This window comes from Hyposmocoma kahamanoa, unplaced genomic scaffold (assembly GCF_003589595.1).
Source record: "Hyposmocoma kahamanoa isolate Upper Pololo Valley unplaced genomic scaffold, ASM358959v1 64, whole genome shotgun sequence".
NCBI classification, from domain to species: Eukaryota; Metazoa; Arthropoda; class Insecta; order Lepidoptera; family Cosmopterigidae; genus Hyposmocoma; species Hyposmocoma kahamanoa.
The window spans coordinates 14,542,147-14,560,430 of NW_020653852.1; the positions used below are offsets into that span (position 1 = coordinate 14,542,147).

Genomic DNA, 18,284 nt, shown 5'->3' on the forward strand with positions numbered 1-18,284 from the left:
TAGGAATGTTATGATTGCTAGGTCACCCAGAATAAGTTACGAACATCTATTAAATGCAGACAGCCTAGGACTAATATATTATGTTGGAGAGAAAAATGATTTGCTGAATTAACAAGTTTCTCTTACCATCTTCTTCCGTATGGCAGTATACTGGAGCTGCCCTAACTCCATCCCCCGCTGCAGTAAAGGCACAAACAGTAACCGAGTAGTTTGTATACCGTCGTAGCCCGGACAGTGTCGTGTGAAGTCCTGATATTTGTTTTGTTACTGCTTCTTCGCTTCCTGAAATTTTGTATATGTATTTTTAAGCCACATATTATCATGATATACAAATGTGGCTTGATAGATGGATGTTAAATAATATTCAATGGGGATTCTGGAGTAGGGATTAGTAGTGAAAATCAAATGAAAACTTACCATACCAATCAGTGACCGGGGCGTAAGTGACCCTGTAGCCTTGAAGGACGCCATTGCGACCTCTCGTCGGTGGAGGTTCCCAAGTCACTCGAACTGACTGAGAACTCAACGCTGTGCATTGGAGAGCTCCAGGTGGAAGACTTGGCACTGGAAGTGTAACAATAAGTTACAAGTTGGTACTGAACAAGAACGAGAAAACTTTGTTATTGAGACAGAAAATTTTTTGTTCACAATTGACCGATACTAAGAACTGATTGCCATGATTGTGTTTCCTTTGTTAAGTTTGTAATCGGTTTTTCTTCATGGCTATATTTAAAATTTGACTTTAATTTAGAAATTCTTTTACCATCTTCCATAGTTGTAGCAGTAGTAGGCGGTGAGGCAGGTCCAGCCCCTCTGCTATTATACGCTTGAACGACAACTGCATACGCTGTGTGCTTCTGCAGTCCTGATAGAGTGGTCCTAGCGCGTGCTGTGCCTGCACCTTCGACTGTTCTGACCGTGTAGGACGCTCCGCCTGGACCGCTTGCGCTTAGAACTGAGCTGTTGCTATTCAGCTGAAAAAGGGATTTTGGATTCCGTAAATTTGAAATCTTTGGAAGATTCAATTGATTCAATTGGTACCACACCATAACTAACCAAGGAAACCATAGTCTTTCCAGGTTTATTGGTTTAAATATTCTTTTTCTTCGTTTCGTCACCATCATTCATCCATTTAGATGTCTTATTAGTTATGTATAAATGGTTCATATGGTGTATTGTTGGCATACCTGACGATAGTTTTACTAGAAGCTTTATCGGGTAGTTACGTATTCATTATTTTAAGTTTCTCTGTCAATGAATGCGAGCTTCCGAGTCACGTGAGTGAATAAAGGTTAAATCTAGTTATTCACCGACTGTACGAGAAACTTACTTCTTGAAATCCAACGTAGTATCCCAGTATGTTTCCGTTCCACAGATCTCTTTGTGGAGGTTCCCAACTTACAATCAGTTCGGTTGAACTTTTCGCCTCAACTCTAACATCGAGTGGTGGACCACTGGGCACTGAAAATAATTTTAACATTTTCATCTATTTTATTACGGTAGGTGGTACCATCACAATTTTTTTTGGAATTATGATTAATTTCTTTCCTTTAGGATAGAGTTATGATCGTGACTAGCAACGGAAAAACAGTGTGTGGGTAAAGAATATCATTATATCCACCATTTTGTCCGTGCCGTGGATAATAATTATAAATATTCTGCATATTTGCTTTATGGTAAAAATGAAAAAATGTAGATAGAAGGAATGCTTCTTCCAGGAAATAAATATACCTTCTTCCGTAGTAGTTACTTGAACAAGTTGACTTGGTTCGCTCTGGCCTAGTCGATTCTCAGCGATAATGCGAAGGTGGTACGATGTGGCCGGTTGAAGATTCTGGACGCTTGCTGACGTCACACTGCCTGGTACTATCACTTTTTGTGGTGTCGATGGCCATGAATCTACGATAAATATCATTATGAGACGATTATTGTGTAGTTCAACATGTATCAACATAATTAGATGCTATTCAAAGTCACAGTATTATTATTATTTTTTAAATCGATGTGATTTTTGCAACTGAATAGATAATACCTATGCATTAGGTCTTAGTCTATACATACTGCTGAGCTAATGTAGGTTTGCGCTAGTAACGGGTGATTCATTTGGAGGTACTTTTTCAAAACTGAAAAAAATGTAATAAAAACAAATTTATCGGGTTATCTTTATTATCATATAAAAAAACCATTCTTGACATTTATTTTTTAAAGATTATCTCTTCCAAATATTGGCCGTAACTGCGGTTAATGTGGTCCATTCTGCAGTTCCAATTTTCGATGACGCGTTCGAGCATTTCGATTGGTATTTGGCGAATAACGCGAGTAATGGTGGCTTCCAGTTGCTCAATCGTACCCGGCTTATCCGTATAGATTTTGGACTTTTCATAGCCCCAAAGGAATAAGTCTATGTTGTGATGTCACAAGATCTAGGCGTCCAACTTACCGGTTCTCGTTTTTGAAGAAATCCGATGGGTATTGCGTGAACGATTTGTTGAACAGTTAATTTCACGCTTCGGACCGGTGAGTTGACCGCTTAATTTTTTTTTAATGACCCCCATTACACTTATCGACACGGAATCGCATTAAGCCCGTCAGAAAAAGCGTATGTCCACGTAATTTTAGTACAATTTAGTCGTTTACTATAAACAAAGCGGCAAAAAACGTATTTTAATTGCAAAAATTTTTAATCGCAAGTGTTACCTTAAACGCCTGAAAGCCTGAGAAATCTTTAGATAAAGATAGAAAAAATATTGTAAACTCCGAAAAAGGCTCAATATCCACTGTTTAAAAATATTTTAGCTATTACACAATCGGCTATGAAATTCATTATTATACGTATATTAAAATTCTATTTAGAATCACATTTATATGCAGAAATATTAAACAAGCCCTACTTATCTTGTAAAATTGTAGCTGTAGTAGAGCTGTCTGTGAAAGAATTCGTCCAGGGAAGTGTTGCCACCTTACCTACTTCTGCCGCCAAGCAGTAATATGAGATGTAAAATTACAGGCACACGGGACTTGTTAACTTATGTCTCAGGGTGACGGGCCCTGTCAAAGTCAAATTCAAAGTCATAGATTATTTATTCCATAGGTAAAATAAATGTACACCTGAAAACGTCACATTTAAGCTACTGCTCGTTCACTACGCTGACCTCCCTGAGAAGAACGACCAAGAAACTCTAGGGATTGCTCTTTTCAAATAAACTTAAATGCTATGGAATACACTTTGGATCAAATTTGTGTGGATTCTGGAGCCATGTCGTCTTTCCATACATCTTTATCTAACACGTAGTCTTCAATTTTGTAATATGATTTTTCGATCAAAATATTTTTAATGTAGTTTTTAAACTTAGGAAATGATAAACTTAATATATGCTCCGGAATCTTATTGTAAAAACGTATACAGTTCCCCATAAAAGAGTTGTTTAGCTGTAGCAGTGCGCCTCAGATATTTGAGATTTAAACTTCTGAGTGACAGTGTAACTGCTATGGATTGGCGTCTGCCACCAGGCGCCGAACTTCTCTGTCCCATCACTCGGTAACATAAAAAGAAAAAACTAATAATAACAATAATAAGAGCGAAGAAGACGTGCGTTTCGTCTCGTCGGTCCGCGCAACGTCTTTTTTCCGTCTTATTGTATGGACATAAAGCTTTTTGATACAGGCTCAAGCCGATTCCGCTTTAATAAGTATGGTGATGGCTTAAAAAAATATCAGTTATCTCATAGGAAAGTCTAACGAAACCTTCACCTTCATTTACATAAAATGAGGGTGATACTTTGTTACTCACAATTCATTCGAATTAATTTATTTATGAAAACACAGGTTTTACAAAAGTTAACATTCACAAAGTTTAATTTAACCGTGTCTGGAAGACATTCGACATACTGTTTACAATAATTTATTTATTATATAGAAGTTGTACGTTTATTACTTAACAAAATAAGTGCGATACTTACACATTTTGTTATATATCAACTTCTATGTAATAAGTGGCGTACACACACGGATTTTTTTTGTTTTATAAGTGACGGGACGAACAAGTAGAGTGCCTGGAGCGACATGCCTGTCCCTAATAGTGCCACACGGAGTTATAAATCAAAAAGTTCTGAGGGGCACTGCTACTGGGACACCCTGAGACATAAGTTGACAAGTCCCATGTGCCTGTAATTTCACCAGCACCCTTACCCTTCGAAACCGGAACGCAGTAATGCTCACATTACTGCTTGGCTGCAGAAATAGGTAAGGCGGCAGCACTTCCCTGGACGAACTCTTTCACAAGCTCTACTGCTACTAAAATTAAGGATTTAATAAGTTAGTCAGTAATTTAAACGCGGTGATAGTTACCTGGTGCTTCCTTGTATTGAACGATGTAATTGATAATGGGGCTGTTTCCAGCATACGGTTGTGTCCACGATATTTGTATAGATCTAGACTGTTGGTCTATTATTCTTATGTTTTTCGGCATCTCTGGTACCTAAAAATGTCGACTTGTTTAAAAGAAAACTTTGAAGTTTTAATTGGGTTGTTTATTATAACGTGATTTTTCATAAAAGCAAAGTATGAAATGTTGTTTGTCGTAAGATGGATTTCAACAAGATCAGACAAACCTAACCAATATTACAAAACAGGGGTTGTTTACCTCTTGAACAACTAAATGTATAAGCATTTCATCTTGACCGTATGTGTTCGAGGCTCTGCAAGTCAATGCTCCTGTATCCTGTCTATATGTCTGCAAGATGCTCAACTCTGATACTAAACCATCGTCTAACACTTGCTCTCTAATCGTATATCTGAAATCAGGTATATTGAAATGAATAACCACATTATACGATTTGCAATTCTCATGCTGTTAGCTTTGACTTACAAATAAATGGACGACGGGTCTAATACAAAAACCACAAAAAAAAACGTCCCAAGTCGACCTATTTAAACGTAGTGACATGTAAAGGAATATGAAAAAGCTAAAACGTTAGATTTAAATTGTAATGTCATCGCAGTACTGTCTAATTTTGCTTGCTTCGCTGTCAGTCGAACAAACGAAGACTAAAGCGTGAATGACGCTCTGTATACGATTTTAACGTCCTATAAGTTCGGACACTTTTTAGCGCAGACCCGACGTTCATATAATTGTAAGTCAATGGCTGTTAGGCATTTATTGCAAAAATAGAACATGAAAAACATTAATATTATTATAAATGTTCAAAACAAAAGAAACTTAACCAAAGAATTCATCAGGGAGTTGGGTCGTCGGCTTAGAGATAGAGGCTGTGCTCCACGCTCTGGATCTTAGTTGGTGCAACAAATTTCGTTGGCTATTCAGAGCCATAATGCTGCCAGTGCTGGGACGTATGAACCGGCTAAGGTTCAGAGCGGTCCTCTTTCATTGTTAGTACTAGTTGGATAAAAATAGCTAAATCTGGCGAATAGTATTATTATTTTTAAGTGACGAAGCCTGTTGCTGATTTATATTTGTGTCTTCCTGACGAAGCTTACGTTGCTGATTGACAGAATTATGTAATTAATTTAGTTTTTAAATGAATTGATTTGTATTTAGTTTTTGAATGAATACATTATTAATTAATTTTATTTTTATTTTTATTAAAAAAAAGTAACTTTTAATAACGTGTAATATGAAATCAAAATTCAAAACTTTCACATGTTATCATCATAAGTTATCATTCTCATTATTATGTTTATCTATATATTTTAGACTCTTGCCTCTCTCATGGCCTAAAAGACAAATTTTCCAGCATCCCAAAGGGGTTCCGCGGTGTCGTACAGCGCTACTGCGTGCTGCACTACCACGCGAGCTTTTGATATACTTCGCTGCCGCAGCCATGTCCAATCTCACAACTTTTCCTACTGTGTATAATGTACACGTTTAATTTATTGAGTTAATCCAAGTTTAGGCTGGGCCATCCATCCACTAATCAGAAACATGATACCCTTATCACGTGTTGATCTGTTCATGAGTTTATACGAAGGGTTGGCCTCTTGAATTTAATGATTTTCACATAAAGTCACGAAAATTCCTTTATCATTACATCATCAACATTCCGAGTTCCCTAGGTGTCCAGGTACAAATATCAATTTTTTGCTGAATTTGACAGATTTTAGACATTAGTACATAATTTAGGGTTTGGATATTATTCCTGCGTAAATTATTCACGCTTACCTTAGATAATTAATTGTCTTTTGATGATTACAAATCCCGAAATACTAAACTTAGAAAAACAACGCTTCTATTTTTATCTTTAGATAGTGTTGTTGTTGTTTACGTATTTTGTCGCCGAAAGAGGAAGCGATTGTTCTACGAACAAAGGAATCACGGTAGCTTTTGTATCACCTTTATTATTATAGACAGGAAATAGATTTCGTTCAGTAAGTGTGAAATCAAAGCGAAGGTGCGACTATCACCTTTCAAAGAAGTGACCGGAAATTGCACAGGATACGTAGTAGTGAAAGGCTGGTTATTGCCCTGCTTTCGAGTCACGGGTAAATGGACGAATACGAGTTTGGCTTGAACACCAATCGGCCGGAAGTTCCCTACCTTCCAAGACAATTCAGGTACCGAAATTCGCAAGCGTCTCAGACATTTGAGGTTGACAATAAATGGTCTTTAAATTTCCGGTCTAAAATAGCAGTAGTTTTAAGTAATAACTATATTTTTTTACCCACTCGGAGAGACGCTATCGAAAATGCATGGTTAGTCAATTAAAAAAAATCTCGAAACGCGTACACAAAACAAAATAAATGTTCTGTGAAAACTATTTTTTTTATTACTTCACTAGTTTGTTATAATTATTAATAAAAAGATCGAACACGAAGAAAAACTCCTTCGATCTGATCGGACAACTTTCATAGATAAACTAAATAAGAAGAACTACCTCCGTGGCCAAACGGTTACCATGCTGGTCTGCCACGTAGAGGTCTCGGGTTCGATTCCTGGGCTGGAAGAAATATTTGTGTGGTCTACATTTATTTCTCTCGTGAGTTTGGGTGTAATTTTTGGGTGTCTATGTGTCTGTAGCTAGTTAGTTGTTACAGATCTTGATTTTTACTACAAAGATCTGTAACAAACGCATGGAAAAATTCGTAAGGTCTACTGACTTGATTTGTAGCTCAGTTAGTAGAGCGGTCGCCCTAATTTGGCACAGACGCAGGTGCGTGCCCTGTCAGATCGAAGGAATTCTTCTTTGTGTTCGTTCTTCGAATTAATAATTATAACAAACTAGTGGAGTAATTTCACAAAAGCCAAATTAATATCTTGGTAGTAAAATTTATTATTATTTATTGTAATATTTATTACAATCAATATAATAAATAAATAACATTAATAATAACGCACACACTCATAGCCTCGCGCTAGGGAAAGCCTGCGTCACTGGTGCAATGGACACACACATAGAACACTACAAATTATACCGAAACTCACAAGGGAAATAAATGTAGGTCATACAAATATAGAAGATGTCCATACACCGACGATGTGGTGCCTTAAAGATGATAGTTGACATAATAAAGTTACTTCCAAATACGCGCTAGGGAAACCCTGCGTCTCGGGTGCAATGGACACACATAGAACACTACAAATTACACCGAAACTCATGAGATAAATAAATATAGGCCATACAAATATTTCTCCTGGCCCGTGAATCGAGTCCGGGACCAGCATGGTAACCGTTCGGCTACAGAGCCAGTTAAAAAAAGACATGATATTGAGAAGAAGATGCTATAGAAAATGTCCGTACACCGACGATGTGGTGCCTTAAAGAAGATAGTTGATATAATAAAGTTACTTCCAAATACGCTGGATTTGTACTCTCACCTCTGGTCCAAATGATGAGCAATGGTGTGGTGATGAGGGCTCCGCCAACTGATTTCTAAAGGGGCATCACCTGACGCAGCACATTGTAAATGTGCCGCTTCGCCTGCTGTCACTTGCACTGTTTTGCTCTTCATTGGAAATCGAGCTGGAGCTGAAATTATATGTGTTTTTAAAACGATTGTACATTGTACGAAATCGGATATAAAACATACCTAATTATTTAATCTATAAACCTATGTAAAATTACACGGGATATGAAAGTGAAACGCTATAATGTGCATTTCGGTGACTTTCGAGATACTGGCACCTAAAGTATACTGAATACTGGCACCTAATATATAAAGTTTTATTGTCACCTAAAAAATGTTAATTACACTTATTCGCTTAACATTAAAACTGAAATTAAATAGGATATTAAAAAACCGATTAGAGGGGGTTGTAGATCTCATTTTGCTGATCCCAGACATGTTTCAAGCTTAATTTCGCTAAAATGTCGATTACGTTAGTTATGATAAGGATGTAAATAAGATGTCAGTGTAGTTCTGATCAGAACTATACACGTGTTAAGTGTGAACTTTAGGCTGCGATTCCACTGGAGATGTGCGAGGTAGCGAAGCGGTGTGCGAGGAAAAAACTCACCAATAGGATTACTTCATTTTCCTAGTTCGCTTAGCGCAGGTCTGGTGGAAAAGTTCTGGCGAAGCTAAGTATTTGTACATACAAAAAAGAAAGAGATGTGTGCGAGGAATGTGTGCGAGAGATGCGAGCGAGGAATGTGTGCGTGCAATATGTGCGAGTAATGTGTGTGAGGTATGCAAGCGAGGAATGTGAGACAGCTGAAAAGAATCCGCTACTCATCCTAGCACCGCCTAGCTATCTCGCACAACATTGATGGGATTGCAGCCTTAGGGAGTTAGGAACATAATACGTAAGTCAACAGCTTGTAAGTAGATCACGCACAAAGACTACCAGTACCCTATTGTGTAATTTTTTATACTACTTACAGCTAAGAGTGGTTCGTTGAGTATTTGACCCTTGAAAACTCTCATCGTTTTCCCCAGATTGTTTTGAAAGAAAATTCCTCGGAAAATATTATTAACTTTGTGTGGACGTGGACACAAGGGATCTAGAAAGATTTACTAGAATCGGCGGCACAGAGCGTCTCCCTGCTCTTGTTGTTCGGCTTACTTATTGGCCTCTTTGTACCTTTTTTGTTTTCTGAAAACCTCACATTCTTGCGATTCACAACTTTTATTAAAACGTTATGTGCCACGTTAAGTCGCATTTGTATTCAGTTTTCGTGAAACCGCTATCGTCTAAAACTTTATTACCTAAAATTATGTTTTGCGAATTGAAGCCATTATTGCTTCACATGAAACTTAGTGAAGCGTGAAGCGATATCGACAGTTACTAAAATGTTAAGAGAAAAGCTTGGTAAAGTTCCACTTTGCTGAATTCACTCAAGTGTTTCAAGCCAAAATTTGATGGAAACAGTGTCGGACTAAAATAAAGCCAAAGTAGTAGAAACACGATTACTATTGGAGGCGGAACAGTTTACAAACCGGTCACGGACGTGACTGTCTAAGGGGGATTCACGGGAATCGCACTAAGAAATTCCTCTATGGCTGTTTGCGCTCCTAACAAGTTATAGAAATTTACATAAATCAGATCTTTGTTTTCCCCGCAAATCATACCTAACCCTTACAGTTGTATCTCTACTTGTGATTTATAAGAAAGAAATATAACTTTCGCAATAATTCTTAAATTTCTTTTACTTTCTTTAATTTTCAACAAAATGTAATATAATAAGCACTAAAAAAATGGTTCTGCTCTATTTACGCTTTAACTGTCCTCACTTGTTATTGGATTTTGATATTTGCTTCCTAACAAAAGCCAATATCGACAAATACAAACACGTACACGCGGAACTTATTCTAGTGGAAGCCAACTGTCTCGTTTTCCAATAAAGAGGAGACGTATTGCGACGTACGGTCATTGAGTTTTCTGCTCAGACGCGCTCGACTCGTGCTCGGCCGACAATCGAATAAAGCACAAATACATTGTATCCTTTATTACCTTTCCAGTGGTTTGCTTGGGACTTTAATTTTCACTTCAACCCGCCTTAAGACTTTACAGTGTTGATTGCAAGTCCCTTGTTGGGCGCCATAAAATAGTAGAAAGCTTTAATAGATTTAGTCTATTTACAGAGCATTTTTGCGTTAAATTCAAATGTTTATAGTATTACATTTAAGAATATAAATGCTACTCCACGTAATTGCAAAAGCAAGAGTAATAGTTGTACCAACAACTCAACAGAGATGTAGCAAATTGTTGGGAAAATGGACTTCCTTTAATTTTATAAGGCACAATAGAGAGCTGCCAGTTCAGCAATTTGGTCGAGTTATCGGGTCGAATCGCGGTATTCTACAGAATTAAATGAAGTACAACAGAGGTACGGTTAGGTATAAAAGTTACAGGAAAGTTTCCGACATTCCGTGACTCGAAAGATTATTATTGTTGGAGAGCATTAGGTGGCCATTATAGGAAATATACGAACGGAGGGTGGTCGTAACCTCGTGATATCTGTTTGTATGGTTGTTTTCAAATACGTTATGAAGCTGTTAACCATTCTATATATATAATTTAGTGTACAAGTTTAGTATAAAATGAGCACTTGTGGCAATTGGATGGTGATAAGCTATACCTAACGTGTCAATACACATGATAGTACATTGGCGAAAATTGTACTTATAGATATTTTTGTTGTTTTGGGTACTTTGCTCTAAATTTACCAGTAAAAGGAAAACTATTATTGTTGTTGGGGAATTATAGTCAAACCATTATAATTAATCATTTCTGAGGTGAAAACAGCAAAAAATTTCATTTTACAAATAGATTTTCGAAGAAGCTATCAAAAACAACCAAAAAAATCTTTAGGTGCCATTTTTGCATAAACAATGAACACGTTATTGCTTATCAGCATTCAACTTTCTGAATAACTACTTAACTATATTTGTGTTAACACAGTACCTATATTCTGTACGCAATAGGTATAACACAGGCAATAACGACAAATTTAAACGCGAGCTTCTTTCAGACTATATCCGGAAATTAACAACATTGCTGTTTACATTTAAATTTATCGCCCGTGGTGAGAGTTCGAAGCACATTTTGTTTCTTGAAGCTTCTTTTACGTGTAAAGCAAAATTTTTTGTATTGAGACAGCGGAAAAATAATACTTTTACGAATACATACAAATTTTTATGACTTATATTTTTATCGTGGAAGACGCGTAGCGTATTAATTACTGCAAAGAATTTTCATTTAAGTACGGTTGCGTCTCCAATGAAACTCGAACTCCATCAAGGCATTCCAGAAGTTTTCAGAGCGGTTCGACAAAAAGGAGCCAACTACTTCTCTTTATGCGCTTTTTATAGGAAGGAATTTGCTTTGCTTATTATAGTACCAGGAAAATTTCTGTATCCTACATTTATTGTGTTAGAGTATAAACACGGATTTCGCTATTCAAGTCATGCTGTACAGTCTTTTGTTGAATAGCGAAAATACTTCACATTTTTTTAAAAGTGCCAAACTTTATCTTCGTAGTGTACAAGTACTTTCTTCTCACACAATTATTTGAAAACCGCAACACGCATTTGTGATGTTAGTAGATACTTTTGTGCGCGAAGTTTGTTAGTTTTCCCTGATCGACACTCGGCGCAAAAAGCAGTACGTGACTGATGCCACCTCTACGAAGTGTTTGATAATTTTCAGAAAAATTTCAAATAGCGAAAATTTTTCACGAAAAATCAGAAAAATTGTAAAAATATAATTCGTAGAGTCATATTATATTCTACGTTTAGATATAATCTTGTAAAATTTTATTTAGCTCGAATTATAAAATAGAATTGCATAAACAATGTTTTAGTTAATTTAAACCCAGCTTGGTTTATTTTCACAAATTCTCACAATAAAGTTAACTTTTGTGCAACTTTTGACAGATGTCACTGTCAAACGTAGAAAAATATGGGAAAATATTTACTTTTCTGAAAAATATGATGTTTTCAAAATGGAAATTTTTCCACGACTCAACACTACCCCTGCGTAACATAGTGGTTAAAAGTACAAAATAGCAATAAAGCAATTTAATATGAATAGCTTACATATATTAGCACGTTATGAAAATAAATGTTTACTTTATAAGCCGAAGGCTTATCCCTTGATATTTGCGTACAGAATAGCTATAAGTCATCTTTTTCGCGTAAGTCAGCCATTGTCTATAAAACACCCGAAAGTAACAGGAGTAAACAGGTACAATTATCCTTTTGGCATTTTCTATGTTTTGGAAATGGCACTTCTACATACAGATGTGTCCCCAAGTTATTATTAAAACGTTTTTACTTACCATTGACCTTGAGGAAAATGAGTTTGCTGAGCCCTGCGCCTATATCGTTTCTTGCTTCGCATAGATAATGACCTTCGCCATCTTTAGCAACTCGTTGGAAAATTAATGACCCGTTCTCTAAAACTCTAGAGCTGCCTTCGAAAATGAAATCCTTGTATTCTCCTGGGGTATTCCCTGTTTGAAATATAACGAAACTCAATTAACTGAGATGTTTTCGCGTAAGTCCTGAATTGAACGAGCACGAAAGATTCTAATTTAGTTGAAGTGTGCCAGACAGACCTATATTTCGAATCTGATAAAAACAAACTTTTGAACGGGGGCTTTAAATTATTCATCGATTCAGTAGGCGGACAAAAGGTTAATCAGCGTCAGCTTTTAATTTCGGCCGTGATCTATACTTGCGATTTTTTCACAAATTACGGGAACGCAGGAATTCCGTAAATTTAACAAAATTGTCGCCGTAGAAATGGCATGTCATAAAGGGTATAATAAACGAGGTAATAAATTATAAGACAGCTGAAAGATTTTTTGTTTTAAGACAAGATGCCCAAGGTTTAAATAGATAAAAAAAATTACAGAAGTTTAAAAAACTCAATCTCCGATTTTGGCAAATAAGATACTTCAACTTACCAACTGCCTTTTTCCAAGTGATTATGGGTTTTGGATAGCCATCAGCCTGGCATTGAAGAGTTACATCTTGACCTGCTGCTACAGCCACATCGTTTGGCTCTAATCGCCATCGGGGAGGAACTGCAGACAAATTTCAGTTTCAAACCATCCTTTGAGAACCCTGATTTGGATGTTCGGCTTGGTTAACGCACTCACCATTGACAGTTAGAGGTACAGTAAACCTCTCAGATCCAGCAACATTTGAAGCAATACATGTATAATTTCCACTATGAAGTGATGTGATATGTTCAATAACCAGTGACGCACTGTACTCGTCCATCCTTCTTGTTATGATGCCATTGGGAGCGTACGGCGATGATGTCACTGGCTGTCCATTCTTTTCCCATCGAAACGCTATGGGTAAGTCACCTTCCAGAATCTGGCACGAAATTGCCGCTCTCATCCCTTCCCGTAACAGGTTCGTCAAGGGCTGAATAGGCAAAATTTTTGGTTGAACTGTAAATGGTAATAAAATCAGTTTATTATTTCTTAGTCGAATTATAGTATAATATAAATAGTATAACACATTTACTGCATGCCCTTTTGGATACCACAGCCTTCCATTTAGTATGATCCTGAGAATTAATATACATAATAACGCTTCCTATAGCGTAAGCCTCTAAAATGATAATCTTTGATCTTATTGTATTTATTTTGATAATTGTAATTGTATTTTTTTAAATTAAATAGATAGATAAATAAAACATTTATTGTCTTGCATCACACACACAACAATATAATACAGTAAATGGATTAAAAGAGAAACAAACACAAAGAAATCAAAATTAAAGAAAAAAATAAAGAATTGTCATCGTCGCTTGAGTGCGTTCCTGGCAATCTTGATATAAACCGTGTATCCTTCAACCCGGACCCTGGCAGAATTGTCCTCAGTGGGACAGAAGCCAAAACAACAAAAGAAAACAAGAAATTAAATTAAAAAATATATACAAACAAAGTACTAACCTAATGATCAACAGCTTGTGTGTGCTGCAGCAAGCCAAATAGGTAGTGGCTTAGTGCGAAATTTGCCCAAAAGCAAAGCACTTATTTTCAGGCACCACATACGAGGGTAGTGCGGTGCGGTGCATCAAAACCAAAAACATTGTGAAGTTAATGTAGTGTGCATACTTAGAATAATAACGCATAGAAACCTAGCCCGCACACGCTAAGTGAGGCAAATTGAAGCGCTCCCAAAGGGCCTACAAGAGCGGGCGGGCCTTCAGTGCTCAAGGTCAACTTGCACCGCGAACAGCTCCAGAATTTTAGCTAAAAATGACGAAATGTGCGGTAAATGAGTGTAAAAATACGTCAGACAAACATAAAATAGATACTAACATCACATTCCACAAGGAAGTAACGCGTTTCAACTTGTATTTTTATATAAATATTCACTAAAACCGAAAATTAAACTACTACTAAAGCTAGCCTACATGAACTTGATTTTTACCTCACTTGTGATAGTTCGTTTGATATGAAACTATCAGTCTATGCGTTGTTATTCTAAGTGTGCATATATGTTAGTACCGACGTGAGTGTTATATAGAATATAGGTATAAAACAAAATTAAAAAAATAGCAACTGTAAACATTTTGTAGTTACTAATTTAAGTATTAACTTTACACTTTTTTTTCCTTTATTTGTTATGCTCCATTTTATGACCTTTCTATGATTAACGCTTACACATTCGTACACTCACGTTACTACACATTAGACGTTTTCTTATTTTTATTTTGCTGTTGATGCACCGCATCGTGCTGCTTCAATCAAAGGTGATGCCAAGCAGCTGAAAACAAAACTCTTTCGCAAAACTCACATTGCGCTCGGATATTTTGGCTTACTGCAGCAAATACAAGTTATCTCATTAATTAGTTATAAACTGTTATTCTATATGTCAACCGTGACCATGGGACCTGTAAAGGGCCCGAAACGTCGGTTTGTTTGAAAAAACAAATATACGCGATTTAAATCCGGAAAAAAAGTTTCATTTCCTATGTGTAACAATCGCGAAAACCTAAGAACTCGATATAAACTGTTATGTTCATATATGTGTTTAAAGTTTTTTTGTGGTTTATTTTTACTGTAAATTTTTAAATTATGTTTATTATCTGTTCCAACTTTATTTGTTTAATATGCCTGTGGGAAAACATTAAATGTTTTACCGATTTATCATAGGATTAAACTTTCATCGTTTCTATCAAATTTTGCTCACACAAGAACATGTTAATTAATGTGAAATCTTTCCGCTGGTTGTTTATGGCTCGATTCCAAGTACCTTCGGGTCGGCGGGGTTCCCTTGTGCTCTCCATTCAGTTTTTCTGTATATATTTTTTATTTTATTGCCCTATTAACCGGGAAAAGCTGGAAGTTAACGCTTCGTAGATGCCGCGGGAATGGTGAACGCGCTAACTTTAATGAATTACGGATGAGTAACTCCGCCCCTCTTGAATTCGTGATTTTATAGCGCTTTAAATCTTAGCACAGAAAATGAGAAAGATTATGCCCGAAATTCTAGTTTGACAGCAAGCGGAACTTCTGTTTTTCGCTTTTATGTTGTGGACAAAGTTTTATCTTAAAATGCGTAGTTGAACTGCGCTTTATACATTAAAAATAAAGTGGTTTAAATTTTAAACCTTTTATTTTGCTGCTGCGTTTCATTTTTAACATAAAATACTTGCTGTGTACTGAATGCATATAATATTTGCTTTCATTATTCGGTCACTTAATGTGAAAACAAAATTATAGACTTCAGTAGTAGTCGTAAAATTCATCCTTCGGGACAGGCTAAGGCGTCTAATTGACCATACTGCCAGATCATCAATCGTATTTTTTCTTCAATAGTTTAATTTTCTGAGATTTTGTCGCGGGAAATCGTTATATCTTTACGGTGGCCATTTTTCATAAGGACTTCTACTATATCATATTTTTTATCACAACATTATATTGCACTCCTGCCAATATGGCGAACCTCGCCAGAGCGCTCGTAGGTATATCCTTGCTTTTTGGAATCAGTTGTATTACTTAAAACGAAGTAATGAAATTATATTTATATCAATGTTACCTTAATTTAATTACATGTTTTTATTTAATTTAATAATCATAAGAAACACAATTTTGTTAATGTTCAAGTCAAGTAGAATTCTTTTTACGGTCATCTTGTTTTATATTTATATGGTATTATAGTTCGATTGAGAGAAAGAGAGGGAGAGAGTGAAGGTTTTTATTTTGATTTACTTACCCAATATCTGCACTTCAACATCTCTTCTAGCGCTATGTCTTTGTCGGTTCATGGCCTGGCAAGTGTATGTTCCAGCGTCTTCAGCTCTCTGTGTTTGTTCCACTATTAAAGTGCCGTTAGGAAACACTTTTTGACGTCGATTTAGGGGCAGGGTTTGACCATCTGAAATCAAGTAACGGTTTAGAATAGACGGAATAGCACATACATACTTGCCTACTTAGAATAATAACGCATAGAAGCCTAGTCCGCACACGCTAAGTGAGGCAAATTGAAGCGCTCCCAATGGGCCTACACGAGCGGGCGGGCCGTCAGTGCTCAAGGTCAACTTGCATCGCGAACAGCTCAAGAATTTTAGCTAAAAATAACGAAATGTGCGGCAAATGAGTGTAAAAATACGTCAGACAAACATAAAATAGATACTAACATCACATTCCACAAGGAAGAACGCGTTTCAACTTGTATTTTTATATAAATATTCACTAAAACCTAAAATTAACCTACTACTAAAACTAGCCTACATGAATTTGATTTTTGCCTCACTTGTGACAGTGCGTTTGATATGAAACTATCATTCTATGCATTATTATTCTAAGCTTGCCTAGTAAACGGGAACAATTTATATTAAATTGTTTTCATACAAAAGATTTTAGGTTATCATTTCTACTAAAGTACACAAACGTGGCATAATACTATTATTTCCTTTGAGTAAGAAACGTTTGATACAATTCATCATCAATCAAAAATGTTTGTATGTATATAATACCACGACATAACACCATAACAGTTCAATGATCGTCGAAATAAATCAAACAAAAATAAACAAATCCCCGAAACGCAACGTTACTCAAAATGAAATAAAATCGGATTCTTTAAAGATTTCTGTGAAATAGCGAAAAAGATACAAAGCGAACCAAGCGATCATGTTCCATATTTTTTAAATTCGGTAGCCATTACTGCAAGCTATTATAGATTATTTTCTGTTCCTTTTTTAGCTTTAAATAGATTTCTTTAAATTTTTTAGATAATTCATTGAATGAATGAATGAATGAAATATTATTTATTGCACATTAAAATTACAATGACAGCACATAACAATAACGTAAGTATCATAGAGTAAGCCAATGTACAACAGGCGGCCTTATTGCTAAGTAGCAATTTCTTCCAGGCAACCTTAGGATAGAAATTTAAGAGTTGGAAAGGGGGGGTGCAGCCAAAGAATACCTTATAATAAGAGCGTTTTAAATAAATACACTACTCATCAATAAAGTAAACATAAATAATAATAATAAATACATATATAATTGGAATGTAAATATAAATATTAATATATATTATCATTGTATAGGTACTATTTAAATAGGCATATTTCAAGCATTTTAAGAGCATATTGCTATTAGCCGGCTTCAATTGTTATTTTTTTATTTTGTTTTATTCACAAGTAATAAGTTCAGAAATAAAGAAACGCAAAACAGCGAATAAAAACCATTAATAGATTTATTTATCGTTGCCATCCCATGCTATCAGGCGTCTAACAAACGAATTAATATCTAATACTTATGCCTCTATAAATTCCGCAACTTACTCTTAAAACTATAAAATTTCACAATTTGATAAATATAGTGTATGTGCATATATTGTTTAATCTATAGGTATTGTAGTAGAAATAATGTACTCGTTTGACAAACCAGTAATCGCCTAACTCAATTGAATTCAAAATGAACCAACACGAACACAAATCAAATAATACGCCAATGTTAATCAGGTTTAAAGCACCTGTCAGCAGAATTAACTTAATTTTACATGATAATAATTTTGTTTACACCTGGATATATTAAATTTATAACGAACATGTAACTCGAAATTGCTTGGGTTAATCAATATAATTTGGAGTCTACTCACGAAATTATTTAATCTAGATAAATTACTTGTTATATATATACGTATTCGAAATAAGTGATTTCATGTCTAGATTAATATGATATTTATTTTTCCCAGAACAGCTAGATATGCTATTCAAAGTTATCCATTATTCTGTTTTCTGTATAAATCAAAGATAACATGTCTAAATGGTACTTCTTAGTAGTTGGATCAACAAAAAACTATTTATGTACAGTCGATGTTCCAAGATACCCGACCCTCTATAG

At 35.7% G+C, this 18,284-nt stretch overlaps 1 protein-coding gene across 5 annotated transcripts in view; it reads right to left on the reverse strand.

Annotated features, from left to right (window-relative positions):
* The window catches only part of LOC113231159 (Down syndrome cell adhesion molecule-like protein Dscam2), a 134,151-nt gene that overhangs the window by 15,081 nt on the left and 100,786 nt on the right, over positions 1-18,284 (reverse strand). For all 5 annotated transcript variants that reach the window (XM_026465360.1, XM_026465359.1, XM_026465358.1 and 2 more), the window contains exons 11-22: positions 16,141-16,302; positions 13,062-13,361; positions 12,867-12,986; positions 12,237-12,410; positions 7,832-7,982; positions 4,643-4,793; positions 4,348-4,477; positions 1,732-1,899; positions 1,331-1,461; positions 764-974; positions 418-564; positions 127-282 (exon numbers count right to left, since the gene is read on the reverse strand). In XM_026465360.1, the coding sequence (XP_026321145.1) occupies positions 127-282; positions 418-564; positions 764-974; positions 1,331-1,461; positions 1,732-1,899; positions 4,348-4,477; positions 4,643-4,793; positions 7,832-7,982; positions 12,237-12,410; positions 12,867-12,986; positions 13,062-13,361; positions 16,141-16,302 (2,001 nt within the window). The remainder of the gene's footprint in view (positions 1-126; positions 283-417; positions 565-763; positions 975-1,330; positions 1,462-1,731; positions 1,900-4,347; positions 4,478-4,642; positions 4,794-7,831; positions 7,983-12,236; positions 12,411-12,866; positions 12,987-13,061; positions 13,362-16,140; positions 16,303-18,284) is intronic.